This window comes from Schistocerca piceifrons, chromosome 1 (genome assembly GCF_021461385.2).
Source record: "Schistocerca piceifrons isolate TAMUIC-IGC-003096 chromosome 1, iqSchPice1.1, whole genome shotgun sequence".
In the NCBI taxonomy this organism is placed as follows: Eukaryota; Metazoa; Arthropoda; class Insecta; order Orthoptera; family Acrididae; genus Schistocerca; species Schistocerca piceifrons.
In genome coordinates, this window is record NC_060138.1 from 863,777,687 (window position 1) to 863,794,808 (window position 17,122).

The window sequence follows — 17,122 nt, forward strand, 5'->3', positions numbered from 1 at the left end:
ATTGCATTTCTTTGCATTTCTCGACAGAGAAATTATTGTTTTACGGCTACATGAAAAAAAATATATTATTAAATTTATGAGTCTTTTCGTAATATGAGACTGGGGACGCTATATTGCCCCCCAAAATGTTTATGTCATAAAAAATGTTCGTGTTTTTTGACATAAATATTTCCTCTTTCATGTCCACAGTGTCCACACGCAGATTTTTCTTTCACAGTTTACATATGTCACATCGTATGTTGTAATTACTGAGGTGTGTTGCACACAAAGTGTAATACAGCTGAAGTTATCTACATAACAATATAATATACAATTGGTTACGTATACAGTCATGTACAAAAGGACATACAATATAATTAATTTCATTTTGGCTGCTTCTTTTTAGGGTTGCAACTTTTGCAGTGTTCAAAGGTATACAATCACGAGTTAGTCCGGAATATTTGAAGTCCCAGGGGTGTCAACTGTTCGCTCCCCATTTGGCGCGGCCGTAGGGAAACCTGGGGAAAACCTCGGCGGAGCGACAGACTAACTGCTTGGCTCACTTTCACTTAAACGTTTCTGGGATGTCATTGGAGTACAGGATGTGCATACATTACAAATAACGTTTTGTTGCACTACGCAAAGAAATGAGGTCATTATAACAATTGATTGCGGTGTCGTTGATGATCTACGCCGCGGCGTTTAGCTCGCGACGGCGTCGGTTGGTGTGTTCGGTGCTCGGCGGTCGCGGCGGCTGCGGAGAGGTCAACGTCCGCTCGACGCCAGCGTGTCTCTCGCCGTCGCGGAACGTCAAATCAGCTGATCGGCTGCACCGATGGCGATGTGCTTCTGTGGGATGATATCCGCCCCCCGCGCTTGTTGGCAGGAGTCAGCTCTGCTACGCATCTCCGACGTGGTATATGAAACACACACACAACCAACGTAATATTTGTTTCCCGCTGCAGATGGTTACGCTAGTGGGAAAGAAGCATTTATTAGTGCGGCAGTTGTTGTTAAGCTTTCGCCAGTTTCCGAGTGTCAAGCCAGCACTGTCTTGCAGAATACATGACATGGACCTTCTCCCGTGAATGCAGTTTTGATGCAATACTGTTTCCATTACACGTCAGTTTTTGTCTTGACAAAATTATTTGTTTTCGCCGCACTCGCAGGCACTGGTGAGTGTCCCAATACGAGCTTAGCACAAACATTCGCCGTTTCTGCGGTCGCTGTTTTGCAACAGTCCACGCATCGCATTCCAATCTCGCATTGTTGTACTCACTGAAATTACTGTCTGTCCCAAAAATATTTACTGTGGGTTCACTTCACGTTAACAGTTCACATTTATAAGCAAATTCACAGTTTTTCGTGCGTAATATTGGCGTTTGGCGTCTTCACCGCTGTTGAACGTTCAATACTAGCACTTCACTGTCCGTATCACAGTTTCACCTTCACAGTTTTTCACACTGTTTAAAGTAACTGTTTCGATTAGTTCACAAACACTAATGTATTTCATTCAGTCTGAACTGGATTTTGGCTCGTGCTGGATTTTACCAGTCTCTCGCAGTAATTATCTCTTTTCATTTTCCACTTAGAGTCGTACTTGCCTTCAGATTTTTTGACTATACAATTGTATTTCCGTCTCATCTGAGGTAAGTCCCCATGTCATGTCTGCCCACTCATTGTGTACTTGCCCTCCAGAGCCAGGCTCGACTTTACAAAACTTTGCCTCTCGCATTATCGTACACATTTTATAATCTAGGCCCAGCGTGCAAGTTCCTAGATTAGTGTTTGATTTGTGACTTTTGTTTACACGATAAATTCGTGTAAATCTCTGCCTTAGCAGATGGCAATATATTTTAACAGTGCTTAGCGGTAGTCGCGTTTACTGATTTGCTTTGTACCTTGTCCACAACACATGAGGTACCTTGGGTGATGTACACTCTGCACTCATATTGTTAAGTAAATTATGATTGAGCATATTTCGAGATCGATATAGACATAAATACACGGAACACAATATACACTATAATATTGAATTTCATAAGTTGCATTACTACTACAGTTCAAAAATATCCATGACACACTAATGAAAAATTCTTTCATCATTACATTATTTTTAAAGCATTTTTAAACATGAAATTTGTAAATTATTCTTAAACCTACATTCATTTTTTCCTTCAAAATGCAATTGCTTAAAAATACTATTATTCCTTAACATCTACAAAATTGAATCGCACTAATCTTGTGCGCCTCATTGTCTTTTAATGTTACACTAAAATCTGAACATCTACACACAGAAAAAAATACACTCTAAACTTAACCTATTATTCACATATGTAAAAGTTGCTCTACTGAGCAAACGTGTAAGTCTTTGTAAGTATTTTCCTTGTTTCCTTCGTAATTGCCTCCTTCTTTGACCACGGGATGGTGTAGTTTGCGTGACAGAAAGTATCGTGAGGTACCACTTCGATATTATAGGTGTAGCCCTCAATAACACCGGGTTTTTCCGAAAACACATTCTCATAATCTGTAAGTAGCTGAGTCAATTCGTTTTGTTGTGCTTCAGTCAAATGTTCTGACTCCCTAACTTTCATGGCTATCAGTTTCTTTTTTTCCTCTTTATCTTCAGTAATAAATTCTTTATAATATGCTTGTCTTGCTTGTCTTGTACTTAAGTCAGAATATAAATTCATTACCTGCATTCCTTCGAATCTCGACTAAAAGTTCCGGCAATATTTACCGTGTACTTCCCGTGTCCTCAACAATGGCAAAATTACATGTCTATCCTCATTCATAAGGCTTACTTCCCCGCACAAGAGGTCGATTTTTGCATCCCTCTGGCGTAAAAATTCTATCCCCAGGATGCAAGCAACAACTAATCCCTTAACTACTAGGAACGAGCTTTTCATTGCTTCATTTCCTTCCGTAAACTCGACTTGCACCTGGTGCTTTATGACATGAGATTGTGCACCTATTGCACCTGTAACACGACAATTCTTCACTGGCAATACTGGTATTCTATTATTTTGACTCAAGTACATGTAAAAATTTGCGCTCATGACATTGGTTGACGCACCGGTATCGACTATTATCTGTATTGGTGCTCCATACATATCTGCTTGCAATATAGCCTGCACAATACTTTTGTTGGTTCGGTTACATTTTTGCAGTATGTCTACAAGTTCCTTTTCTATTTTTATTCCCTCATTGTATCTCAGCATACAAAGTTTATGACTGTCATCCGTGAATGTGCCCTCACTACACCATCCTGCAGCCAACAACGGAGAGCGTATTGTGGCTGTCTTTAGTTTAACGGATGAGCATTAGTGGGTTGACAGTTGTCTGTCACTTCCACTAACCTCACATTGTGGTTCTGGTTGTTGTTGTTGCTACTGTTGGGTTGGCCACCCTGCCTCCCCGATGGTGTAATTTGATATTGTGTATGGTTCTGGTTTTGCGGTGGTCGGTTGTAACTCCCTGACATGTTCTGTGACGGACCTGGGTTGGCGTTCAATTGTGGCGCTGTGTTTTGTTGCCACTGTGGTGTTGGTTCATTCCAACCACACCACTAGTTCCGGTTATTCCGCCATTGCGGATTGCCGTTACCATTATATCCATTACTCATGCGCCCATCATGATGTCTCTTTCGATTTTGACGATTATAACCGTTGCCGTTATAACCATTGCCACTGTTTGTGCCTCGATTCTGTTGCCGGTGCTCTTGCCTATTCCCGTTGCCATGTGGTACTAAGTTACTACCGTTACTGTGGCTGCTATTGTAATCGGCTTTTTGTTGATTACAGCCTGCATGGTTCCACTTGTTTTCGGTTTTCATATCTTCGATCAATAAGTCAACAGAATCCACTATTTCCATGAATTGTTCTATATCGTATTCCGGCACATTGATGAAATATCTTTTAATTTCACTGGGCAACTTCATTTTTATCAATCTGATTATGTCACTATCGGACATTGGCTCGTCCCAGTACCTGGTTTTGTTTATATACTTTTCGAAATATTTGCGTAACGTTCCCATCTTAGGATTGTACATTTCTGGACTGTACAACTCCTTTCGTAGTCTTTCTTGGACGCTATCGGACCGGAATTTTTGCAAGAATGCACCTTCAAACTGTTGCATCGTTAGACATTTTTCGGACACGTCGGTGGCCCACTGTGCCGCGTCACCTTGAATAAAGGAGACCACGAACTGTATTCTTTGTCTTTCCGTCCATGTCCTGGGAAACACATTCCTGAAGCTCTTAATAAATACAACAGGGTGGACATTTCGTTTTTCGCTATTGAAAGGTTGGAATGTGCTGTGTTTTATTACATTGTCCTCTTTTTTGCACCTCTGATTGCTACATTCTGGGACATTCATCACTTCGTGATGTGCGCTGCACGGTATCGCATGTTGTTCGTGCTCATAAATCGCATTAGGTTGCGGTTGCGCACTCGCACCCTGCCTACCGTCAGCGTTATTACAGTAATCAGTACGCGGAGTCGGATTCATGATCTTTCCGCCACTGTTTACATTGCTTTCCAACGCAGACAGTCTCCGCGCGACCTCCTGTTGCCAATTTGGCAACTCCGCTGTCACACGGGATTTGATCTGTGTTAATTCGGCATGTAGTGCAGCAGCGCTAGCGTCAATATTTACACTCGCGGCCGCAGTCGCTTGTTCTACAGCTGTTTTTACGTCGCTTTCAATCTTTGCAGATATCTCGCGATCCTTTACTTCTAGCCATTCATTTAATTTTTTTTCTACTTTTTGAGCTTGCACTTCAAAATATGCGTCAATACTTTTCCGTGCATCTATCTCGACATTATCCACGCGGTTGGTTAAAGTCTGGACATTGTCTTCAAGCCTAGCCTGCGATATCTGTAATTTCTGCATCTCGCCGGCTAAGCTTTGCACAAGATCGGGGATTTCTTTGTAAGCGTCCCGCATCTCGGCAAGTTCGCAAGTTCGCTTTGGATCCTATCTAGTTTCGCTTCATTGCGCTGCTCTTGCTCACGTAGCATCTGAGACAGTTTTTCGTCTCTTTCTTTTTCCCTCTGTTCTAACATTCTTTCTTTTTCCCTTTCTTTCTGTTCTCTTTGTTGCTCTTGCTCATGGAACATCTGAGCCAGTTTTTCGTCTCTTTGTTTTTCACTCTGTTCTAACATTCTTTCTTTTTCCCTATCTCTTTCTTCTAACCTGCGCAGAAATTCTGCAAATGGGTCTGCAATCGGTGGGCATACTGGTGCCCCACTTAATCTAGCACTCGATTGGCCCCCCTGCGCAGGCAGTGGAGTTGTTAGTCTATTCCCATCCTGCTGTGGAGCGTCATTCACCGTCCACAGATCCTGGCCCCCCCCCCCCCCCCCCCCCCCCCCCCCCGCTCCGGAAATTATGTTATCCGAGGCGGTGGCTTGGGATTCGTTTACGTATTGCAAATGACCCACACTTTCCATATTAACAAAATTTTGTTCGTCTGGTACGGACGCTTTAGCTTGTCCTATCTTACCCATAATAAATTCACTTTAAGCCACTGACAAATCTTTAACACTGATACACACACGAATAATTATCCCCTCCAAAAATAAACACATAAATACACAAAACAAATAATTATCCCCTCCAAAAATAAACACATAAATACACAAAACACCGAAGGTATCTCATGTGCACATGGGTTCGATATTCCGCACAGAGCTACACAGGATGCTTGCACAATAGGCCTTACCTTTATTTTTCTTTATCGTAATCCCTTTTCTTTTCTACACTTTTTCTTCTCCAGATCTCCTCGGGGTGTGGTTTTGTTGTTGTACATGTAAAAGAATTCATATAAGCATTAATATTTTACAGCAATTAGACACATACATAATTACATTCAATACAATAGAATCATATTAATCGGGCCCCAAAGTTGCGGCGCCAATCTCGCGTCCGTCGGCCGTCGTAATTTAATATATTATTATTATTATTATTGTTATTATTATTTTTTGATTGTTGCCGACTTACGTGGTGGGCCTTAATAAAAATGATATTGAAGTTGAACAATGTAATAAACTTTTCATATTAATTTCCTCGGCTAGTCAGTTCACTTTAAAGCAAGAAATCTTTAGTTATTAATTAAAATTGCGGCCCACACACGCGCGAGAGTATTTTTCTTACCTCCGTTAACCATTGTATTGTAGTCGGAGTCCTGGCTCGGGCTCTCGGCTATGGTACTGAAAATAAGAATCTTAAAGCTAAGTATTTCTGCAACTTCGTGCGGCTGTGGAGAAAAATTAATATTATGCTAATAGCGGGAGAGTTTTCCGCTTCCGCTAATTTTTCATAAGTTAATATCGCCACGTAATGGCGTCGTTGGCTGCATCGGCTGCTGCGATTGTTGAGCTGTAAATTACTTGAATGTAGGTTAATTCAAGGAAGGCGGACATGAAATCGGGATCACCTCTTACAAATTAAAAGTGCACAATAATATTAAATCAGTGTATTATATGCTTAACTCATACAAATATGCGTACATTTGCCAGCACTCGCAAGATGTCCATCTGTACACCATAAAGACAAGAGAAGAAGTCAAGACGACTAAAAAATTAACAAAAGAGCGTATCTTGTCGTCTCTTTAGATCACTTTGTTATATTTCTTTGCTTTGCATTTCTTTGCATTTCTCAACAGAGAAATTATTGTTTTACGGCTATATGTGGGACTGGATTCTGGCTATGGATAGGGAAACTTTTCTGTATTGGCACAGATGGAAGGAGCAAGTCACAGAAAAGATGAAACTGATATAGTAAAGTGAAAAAAGATTAAACCTGAAGACCTGAGTAAGTATACTGAAAAATAACATGAAAACAAATTACAATTAACACGGAAATGGGATGAAATCAGACTGAAACTACAAATAAAAAAAACAATAATACAGTGAGGTGCATGTCAGTGGGTGGGATGTATGGGAAGGGAGGGACATCAGGTGTAATTCAATTAGATGAGGTAAGTAAGTTGAGTGCTTGAATATGGAAAGAACAGGGGTGTTGATGTTAGGTGCAAGGTGCAAGAAAGTACGTCTTAATTCAGACAGGGCCGAGAAAATGTGTAAATGCTATTGGGTGAAGGTACCAATTTTAAGATCATAGAATAATTATCTCCATGCAGAGAAAGTGGGACATAATATTCTGCAACTACAGTCCATGCGGGCACGTATTGTGTGGATGAGACTGTTGATACAGAATGTCTTGGATGTCAGTGCTTCACACGGTGTGTGGTAAGGAGTGGACAGCATACACAGTTTGTAAGGTGACAAGGAGACAAAGGAAAGTAGAGAAAGAATAGGACAGTCACTGAGTAATGTAATGCAGTAGAGAACAGTAATAAAGATAAACAGCACTGGTTGTAGGATAAAATGGAAGCCGCTAGGCGAAATCAAACATTAGAAAATCTGGGATAGACTAACAATGATATGAAAATGATGGATTGCTACTCACTACTTAGAGGAGGTAGACGGACACAATGAAAAGGACTACTATACATTATTCAGCTGTCAGACTAAGTCCTTAATAAGACGTAGGCAACGTAACTCCTTACATATTCATATAAGCACAACTCTCACCTTTGGCTAGTGTCTCCCTCCTTCTATACTAACATCCCCTATGTCCATGTCATTGCCACTATTCAACACTACCTTTGCCTGTGCCTGACTGACTCCAAACCTAAACCCTCCTTCCTTGTCACCATGAGCAGCTGTATCCTCACCCACAGTTACTTCTCATCTGAGGGCATGGCCTGCAAACAATTCATGGTATAGCAAATGGTCCCCATATGGCACCAAACTGAGCTGATCTTTTCATAGGCCATATATAGAGGAATCCTTCCTAATCACACAGAGTCCCGCCCCCCGGCCCCTCCCCCCTCCCTGCCCTCCCCCGATTCAGATTTACTGATGACGTCTTTGGGATCTGGATAGGGAGTTTAGTCACTCTATTCACATTCTTTCATAACCTCAACTCCATCTCCCCCATTGACTTATCCTGGTCCTTCTCAGCTCAACAAGCCACTTCCTCGATTTTGACCTTCACCTGAAGTATCAGTACTTCCATTTGGATCAATTCAAAATAATACCTCCACTTAGACAGCTGCCGCTCATTCTACACCAAGAAGTCCCTTCCATTCAGCATATTCATGCATTGGGGTCACAGCTGCAGTGACAAGCAGTATCTCTCCGAATAGTCTAGATGCCTCACCAAGGTCTTCACAGAATGAAGTTACCCACCCCACCTTGTCCAGGAACAGATGTCCTATCCCCTGTCTCCCTAGTCACCTATCATTCTCTACATATACACTATCTGGCCACAAAGGAGCACCCCTCTCATGACGTAGTATCACAAATGGCTAGAGCAGCTGAATCACATTCTCTGCCAGGCTGTTGCATAAGTTTTTGTGTGGCTTCTACACAGAAATGGATGCCCTTTGCTGTACTACAGATTTGTTTTTAAGATGCCTAATGGGGATCCTCATGGCACCACCATGTGGTAACCTATTCATAGGTCATCTAGAGAAATCCTTCCCAACCACCCAGAATCAGATTCATTGATGACATCTTCATGATCTTCACCGATGGGAGGACACACTTTTCTCAGATTTCCCATACCTTATCTGCCCAGCCACCTCACATCCTCCACATACCCATTGTCCAGCCATGAAGGAGCATCCCTTTCATCACTCATTACCAGGACTGGAACAACTGAATCAAATTCTCTGTCAGGGTTTCCACTACCTCTTGTTGTTTCCTGAAATGAGGAATATCCTCCCACTATCTTCCCCCCCCCCCCCCAATCCCTCTGTGGTTTTTTTACCATTCTCCCATCCTACACTATATACTATATCCTTTGTCCATCCCTATTCCACTTCAGCTCCCAACATGTTGCTCCATGGCTCAAATCCCTAAATAGACCTAGGTGCAAAACCTGTCCCATACAGCCTCCAACTACCACCTACTCCAGTCCTGTAACAGGCATCTCCTACCCCATGAAAGGCAGGGACCTGTGAAAGTAGCTATATTATCTACCAACTTAGCTGCAACCAATGTGCTGTGTACTATGTGGACATGGCAACTGACAAAATATCATCTGTTTGACTGGTCACTGCCAAACTGTGGCCAAGAGAGAGTCAGTAGCTGAACATATCACTCAACACAATATGTTTTACTTCAATGACTGCATCACAGCCTTTGCCATCTGGGCTCTTCCCAGCAACACCTACTTCTTTTTTGAATTGCGAAAGTGGGAGCTCTCCCTGCAACATATCCTTCATCCTGCCCCCCCCCCCCCCCTCCCCCACCCTGCCTGGGCTCAGTCTTCACTAATCTGTGTCCCCTACCTGCTTGTACCTTTCTGTGCTTCCACTCCAGACCTACACATGCCTTTTAGCCTACCAGCAAACCTGCATAGTCCTTTTCCCATCTCTCTTTCTCCCCCTCCCCCCACCCTCCAAGCACAGCTTCCTCATGCTGCATTTATAGTCAAGCCAGCATAAGAAGAACCCTGGCAATTGCAGTGGTATAGACGTGGCAGCTTTGCACGCTTATCTCAGTGAATTACATAACATGATTTTCTGATTGTCTTTATGGCAATGCATCAGTGTTGTTCCAGCTCCATATATGACTATTGTTTAAGGATGACAAAAGGAAATATTTCAGCTGTTTGTTAAGCTTGACAGGGTATTCAAGTGTGTGCAGAGTGCAGGATTCCTTGTTACAGAGACAAACAGTTGCAATGGAGAGGTATGAGAAGGTTTTTAAGTCATAAATTGCTACTGTTAGGATACTAGATAAGTGAGATCTTATTTAGGGATAGTATATGATCTCCCATTTTCTGTTTGTATATCGACAGTCTTCCTGATATTGTCAATTCTGACCTCAGTTTGTTTGCTCACAATGTTGTTGTGTATGGGAAAATACCACCATTAGCAGAAGTAAGGAAATCCAACAGTTGGGCAAAATTTTCTCTAGGGCTTGTGAATGACAGCTGACGATAATTATGGGTAAATTTAAAATAATGCACATAAACGTTAATAAAATTGCAACTGCATTGAATACACTGAACTTCATCTCAGCACTTAAGTACGCCATGTGCCCAATGTTCTCAGGACATCATTATCTTTATCAGTTAACACAGCATCTATATTCTACAGAAAATTACTGTGTGATATGTTAATATGGTGGCAGACAAGACCATTGCTTGAACAGTATCTATTTGTGGAGGGACATTAGCTGTAAGAACAAGTTCTTAATCAATTCAGCTGGCCTGGGTTTCTACTAGGCACCTTCCAAATAAGAGCTGAGGGGTTTAAACTCTGTAGCAACTGTGACGTGTCTCATTACTGTAGCCTTGTTCGCTACTAACTTCTATTTATGTGCTCATTTCCTTTTCTCTGAAATTTCTCTCATGTTCTGTTAGTGTGGATAAATCACATTTGATCTATTACATAATTTCTATTATTTTATACCATATAAAAACAGTAACTATGAGAGACACTACAAAGACATTGGAAACTATAAGCTCCACTGTTCCAGCAATAAAAACATGGCAGCGTTGGGTGTTTTCCAGTATAGTGGGATGCATTGTAGAACAGTTCTGTTGCAGTGGCAGTTCCATAGTGTGAATGACTGCAGGGCTTAGATGGTAGATTTACCAGAGCGAAGATATATTCTGTGGTTGCATTTGGCTCTGCAGCTGTGAGATGGAAAAGATGATTGAACTAATGGAACCATGTTGAATGTAAAAGATAGAAAGAAACACTTAATGCTCGACCTGTGGGTGTGTGTCTGTTCCAAATTGTGTCTCTGTCAGCCTTGATACACAATTCTCCTTTCAGTCTTTTTTTTAAAAAAGTTCCTCTTAGATATTGAATATTGGCAATTAATTTTTCAACTTCCCTTTAATTTACAATATGATTATCATTTATTTAATTACTGACCCATGAACACCTACATTGCTCTCCTTTGAGCTCCAAAAACAATAAATATGCTCTTGGCAATGTTTGTTATCATTTATGTGTGAAATTTTCACCTTTGAATTTCTAGTATAATTTACATTTTTGTTTTGCTTTGTTTCAGTGCTTAACAGTTTATTGGGTGACGTCCAGTTTCTACGGCTTGGTACAAAACATAGTTCTTATGTCACCACGTGTCAAGAAATTCTTTAGAATACCAGAAACCCCTTCCCAACTAAAACATCCATACATGCATATTTACAAGCGCTTAAGGGAGAAAGTAGATAAACTGTTTACTTTTGGAACACAAGTGTCAAAGGAGAAGTAGCACGCTTGTTTTGTGATACAGGTTTTCAGAGAGAGGAAGAGAACCCACCCATGAAGAAATATTACTATATGTTGAAATAGATACTGGTACAGTGACTGGTGTAATGTAAGTTGTGAATGGGCTTATATAAGACACATTTCTTAATTTGTACACTCAAATATTAGAGTGAATTTCAGTTAAGTTTTTGTTCCTTGTTGTCTTTGACAACAAGGTCAATCTTTATTACAGATGTATCATGTGCTTTCCTATGACAATCATGCTATGGTGAAATCTTGTTCACATTTTGAAAGTGGATGCCCTGCTGGATATAGGAAAGCATGAGTGTGTGTGATTTATGACTTGGCAGTTGTCATATCTGAAGCTTTGGGTAACCCTGTTAGGGGTCAAACACATTAATTAACAATTTAGAAAGCTATTTACCCATTACCTGCCAGGCTAAATAAGTTCTTATTGGTGTTAATGAGATTTGTCACTGGCATTATGGTATCTTTTCTTATTCCTTGAATTACAAAGTTTAAGAGACCATACTAATCTTCAGCTCTCAAGTTGCTGAGTTTCTCTATTGATTCATTGAGTTATTTACTATTTACATTAGTGAAGCTAACATTACCATTTGCATTATTGTCTAGATTCTAGAAGCTGTGTGTCCAGTAGTGCTTCTGTTTTGCTCACAACTTTCAATAAGTTGATGTCTGGGGTAGGATTTATAAAATGTGTTTTAATACATCCAGAGAGACTGGAATAGCACTGGCTTTGTTTTGACGCTTTCTCTCTGGTTTAATGACCTTCCGTTCTCTCTTACAGCTCTTTGGTCTGTTAAGAATGAGTTCATCATTTGCTTTACATTTTGCTGTGTTGATTTCTGACTTATAATTCATTTTTATTGTTGTATTTCCTTATAAGCTTTACTGTGATATAATGTGTCACAGCATACTTTTTTCTAAGACTAGCATTTCCTCAGCTGTTATATGGCAGAGGATATGTCCCAATTGTATCAGTTATTTGGGTTTCTTCCTGTTCCATTCACATGTGGAGTGCAGGGAGAATGATTCTTTGAATTCCTCTGTGCATTCATCAGTTATTCTAATCTTATCCTCATGATCCCTATGTGGGTGGTACCTGGTGGGTTGTAGTATATTCATAGAGTCATCACTTAGATTCCGCGTTTCTTGAAATTTTGTTAGTAGACTTTCTTGGGCTAGTTTTACACCTATCTTCAAGAATTTTGTAGTTAAGTTCCTTCAGTATCTCTGTGACACTCTCCCATGAATTAAACAAACCTGTGACCACTCATGCTGCCCTTCTCTGCAGACATTCAGTATCCTCTGTTAGTCCTATTTGGTATGAGTCCCACATACTTGAGCAATATTCTAGAACTGGTCACACATGTGATCAAGTGATTTGTAAGCAGTCTCCTTTGTAGAAAGCAATCTCCTTTATAGACAGACTGCACTTTCCCAGTATTCTACCTATAAACTGAAGTCTGCCACTTACTATACCCACAACTGAACCTATGTGGTCATTCCATTTTGTCAAGATCTGACTGAATATTTATGCAGCTTCTTCAGGTAGTACTTCATTATAGATAAATGCATCATCTGTGAAAAGCCTGATGTTACTATTGATATTGTCTATGAGGTTGTTCATATACAACATGAACAGCAAGGGTTCCAACACACTTCAGTAGGACACATCTGATGATGACTCTCCATACAAGATAACATGCTGTATCCTCCCTATCAAAAAGTCCTCAATCCAGTCAAAAATTTCAGTGGATACCCCCATATGATCATACTTATGAACTGCGGTACTGAGTCAAATGCTTTTCAGAAATCAATAAATACTGCATCTACCTGTCTGCTTTGATTCAAAGCTTTCAGTATGTCATGTGAGAAAAGTGTGAGTTGGGTTTCACATGATTGATGTTTCCAGAATCCATGCTGGTTGACAATGAAGAGGTCATTCTGGCAGGAGCATTGAAATAGTGACCGATAGTGTTATGAAGATTCCAGCAACCTTCGTTTCTGCCTATATGCAAATATCTTGAAATTAAAATGATATGCGACTTTCTCTCAAACACTTTTTGAAATCTCATAATTACGTCACTACATAATTACCTCATTATGTTTGAGCTCAGAATATGTTCTAAGATTCTATAACAAATCAATGTCAAGGATACTGTATGGTAGTTTTGTGGATCACTACTACTACCCTTCTTATAGACGGGTGTGACCTGCGCTTTATTCCAAGAACTGGGCACAATTTTTCGTTCAAGGGATCTACGATAGATTATGGCTAGAAGAGGGGCTAACTCAGATACAAATTCAGTGTAGAATCTGATACGGATTCCATCAGGCCCTGGAGATTTGTCCAATTTTAATGATTTCAGCTGTTTCTCAATACCACTGACACTAATACTTATTTCATTTTTCTTTTCAGTGGTTGTTGTTGTTGTTGTTGTGGTCTTCAGTCCTGAGACTGGTTTGATGCAGCTCTCCATGCTACTCTATCCTGTGCAAGCTTCTTCATCTCCCAGTACCTACTGCAGCCTACATCCTACTAAATCTGCTTAGTTTATTCATCTCTTGGTCTCCCTCTATGATTTTTACCCTCCACACTGCCCTCCAGTACCAAATTGGTGATCCCTTGATGCCTCAGAACATGTCCTACCAACCGATCCCTTCTTCTAGTCAAGTTGTGCCACAAACTCCTCTTCTCCCCAATTCTATTCAATACCTCCTCATTAGTTATGTGATCTACCCATCTAATCTTCAGCATTCTTCTGTAGCACCACATTTCGAAAGCTTGTATTCTCTTCTTGTCTAAACTATTTATCGTCTATGTTTCACTTCCATACATGGCTGCTCTCCATACAAATACTTTCAGAAACGAATTCCTGACACTAAAATCAATTCTCGATGTTAACAAATTTCTCTTCTTCAGAAACGCTTTCCTTGCCATTGCCAGTCTACATTTTATATCCTCTCTACTTCGACCATCATCAGTTATTTTGCTCCCCAAATAGCGAAACTCCTTTACTACTTTAAGTGTCTCATTTCCTAATCTAATTCCCTCAGCATCACCTGACTTAATTTGACTACAATCCATTATCCTCGTTTTGCTTTTGTTGATGTTCATCTTATACCCTCCTTTCAAGACACTGTCCATTCCGTTCAGCTGCTCTTCCGAGTCCTTTGCTGTCTCTGACAGAATTACAATGTCATCAGCAAACCTCAAAGTTTTTATTTCTTCTCCATGGATTTTAATACCTACTCCGAACTTTTCTTTTGTTTCCTTTACTGCTTGCTCAATATACAGATTGAATAACATCGGGGAGAGGCTACAACCCTGTCTCACTCCCTTCCCAACCACTGCTTCCCTTTCATGTCCCTCGACTCTTATAACTGCCATCTGGTTTCTGTACAAATTGTAAATAGCTTTTCGCTCCCTGTATTTTACCCCTGCCACCTTCAGAATTTGAAAGAGAGTATTCCAGTTAACATTGTCAAAAGCTTTTTCTAAGTCTACAAATGCTAGAAACGTAGGTTTGCCTTTCCTTAATCTTTCTTCTAAGATAAGTCCTAGGGTCAGTATTGCCTCACGTGTTCCAACATTTCTACGGAATCCAAACTGATCTTTCCTGAGGTCAACTTCTACCAGTTTTTCCATTCGTCTCTGTCAAACTCTTCACGCAGTATCATATCTCCCATTTCATCTTCCTCTACCTCCTCTTCCATTTCCATAATATTGTCCGCAAGAACATCGCCCCTGTATAGACCCTCTATATACTCCTTCCACCTTTCTGCTTTCCCTTCTTTGCTTAGAAATGAGTTTCCATCTGAGCTCTTGATATTCATGCAAGTGGTTCTCTTGTATCCAAATGTCTCTTTAATTTTCCTGTAGGCAGTATCTATCTTATCCCCGGTGAGATAAGCCTCTACATCCTTACATTTGTCCTCTAGCCATCCCTGCTTAGCCATTTTGCACTTCCTATCGATCTCATTTTTGAGACGTTTGTATTCCTTTTTTCCTGCTTCACTTACTGCATTTTTGTATTTTCTCCTTTCATCAATTAAATTCAGTGTCTCTTCTGTTTCCCAAGGATTTCTACTAGCCCTCATCTTTTTACCTACTTGATCCTCTGCTGCCTTCACTATTTCATGCCTCAAAGCTGCCCATTCTTCTTCTACTGTATTTCTTTCCCCCATTCCTGTCAATTGTTCCCTTATGCTCTCCCTGAAACTCTGTACAACCTCTGGTTCTTTCAGTTTATCCAGGTCCCATCTCCTTAAATTCCCACCTTTTTGCAGTTTCTTCAGTTTTAATCTACGGTTCATAACCAATAGATTGTGGTCAGAGTCCACATCTGCCCCTGGAAATGTCTTACAATTTAAAATCTGGTTCCTAAATCTCTGTCTTACCATTATATAATCTATCTGAAACCTTTTAGTATCTCCAGGGTTCTTCCATGTATACAACCTTCTTTCATGATTCTTGAACCAAGTTTTAGCTATGAGTAATTTATGCTCTGTGCAAAATTCTACCAGGCGGCTTCCTCTTTCATTTCTTAGCCCCAATCCATATTCACCTACTATGTTTCCTTCTCTTCCTTTTCCTACTCTCAAATTCCAGTCACCCATGACTATTAAATTTTCATCTCCATTCACTACCTGAATAATTTCTTTTATCTCATCATACATTTCATCAATTTCTTCATCATCTGCAGAGCTAGTTGGCATATAAACTTGTACTACTGTAGTAGGTGTGGGCTTCGTGTCTATCTTGGCCACAATAATGCGTTCACTATGCTGTTTGTAGTAGCTTACCCGCACTCCTATTTTTTTTATTCATTATTAAACCTACTCCTGCACTACCCCTATTTGATTTTGTATTTATAACCCTGTATTCACCTGAGCAAAAGTCTTGTTCATCCTGCCACCGAACTTCACTAATTCCCACTATATCTGTCTTTAACCTATCCATTTCCCTTTTTAAATTTTCTAACTTACCTGCCCGATTAAGGGATCTCACATTCCATGCTCTGATCCGTAGAACGCCAGTTTTCTTTCTCTTGATAACGGCGTCCTCTTGAGTAGTCCCCGCCCAGAGACCCGAATGGGGCACTATTTTACCTCCGGAATATTTTACCCAAGAGGACGCCATCATCATTTAATCATACAGTAAAGCTGCATGCCCTCGGGAAAAATTACGGCTGTAATTTTCCCTTGCTTTCAGCCGTTCGCAGTACCACAACAGCAAGGCCATTTTGGTTAGTGTTACAGGCCAGATCAGTCAATCATCCAGACTGTTGCCCCTACAACTACTGAAAAGGCTGCTGCCCCTCTTCAGGAACCACATGTTTGTTTGGCCTCTCAACAGATACCTCTCCATTGTGGTTGCAACTACGGTATGGCTGTCTGTATCGTTGAGGCACACAAGCCGCCCCACCAATGGCAAGGTCCATGGTTCATGGGGGCTGCAAGCATTAAATTGGAGCAATTCTCTGGGCTTTACTTTTGAAATTGGAGTTAAGCATTTCAGATTTTGCATTACTGCCCTCAGTGTCAGTTTCTGTCTCAAGGGACTGGACATTAACTTTGGTGCCACTAAGAAGCTTTACGTACAGGCGGAATTTCTTTCAGTTTTGTGAAGGATCATTTGACAATATTCTGCCATGGTAGTCATTGAAGGCATTGCTCTCTTGACAGCCAAATGTGTTTCAGTCAGCATCTCTGTATCTATAATCCTATACTTTGTTTTGCACCTATTATGCAATAATCTCCGTTTCTTTAGAAGTTTCTTTACAGTGACTATATACGTGGAAGTTCCCTCGCAT

General features: G+C 40.6%; 1 protein-coding gene across 2 annotated transcripts in view; it reads left to right on the plus strand.

Moving 5' to 3' along the window:
- LOC124799437 (cytochrome c oxidase assembly protein COX18, mitochondrial) overlaps positions 1–11,699 on the plus strand; it is an 82,384-nt gene extending 70,685 nt beyond the window's left edge. For both annotated transcript variants that reach the window (XM_047262923.1, XM_047262924.1), the window contains one exon: positions 11,083–11,699. In XM_047262923.1, the coding sequence (XP_047118879.1) occupies positions 11,083–11,286 (204 nt within the window). In that variant the 3' untranslated portion in view covers positions 11,287–11,699. The remainder of the gene's footprint in view (positions 1–11,082) is intronic.
- The last annotated feature ends 5,423 nt before the right edge of the window (positions 11,700–17,122 follow it).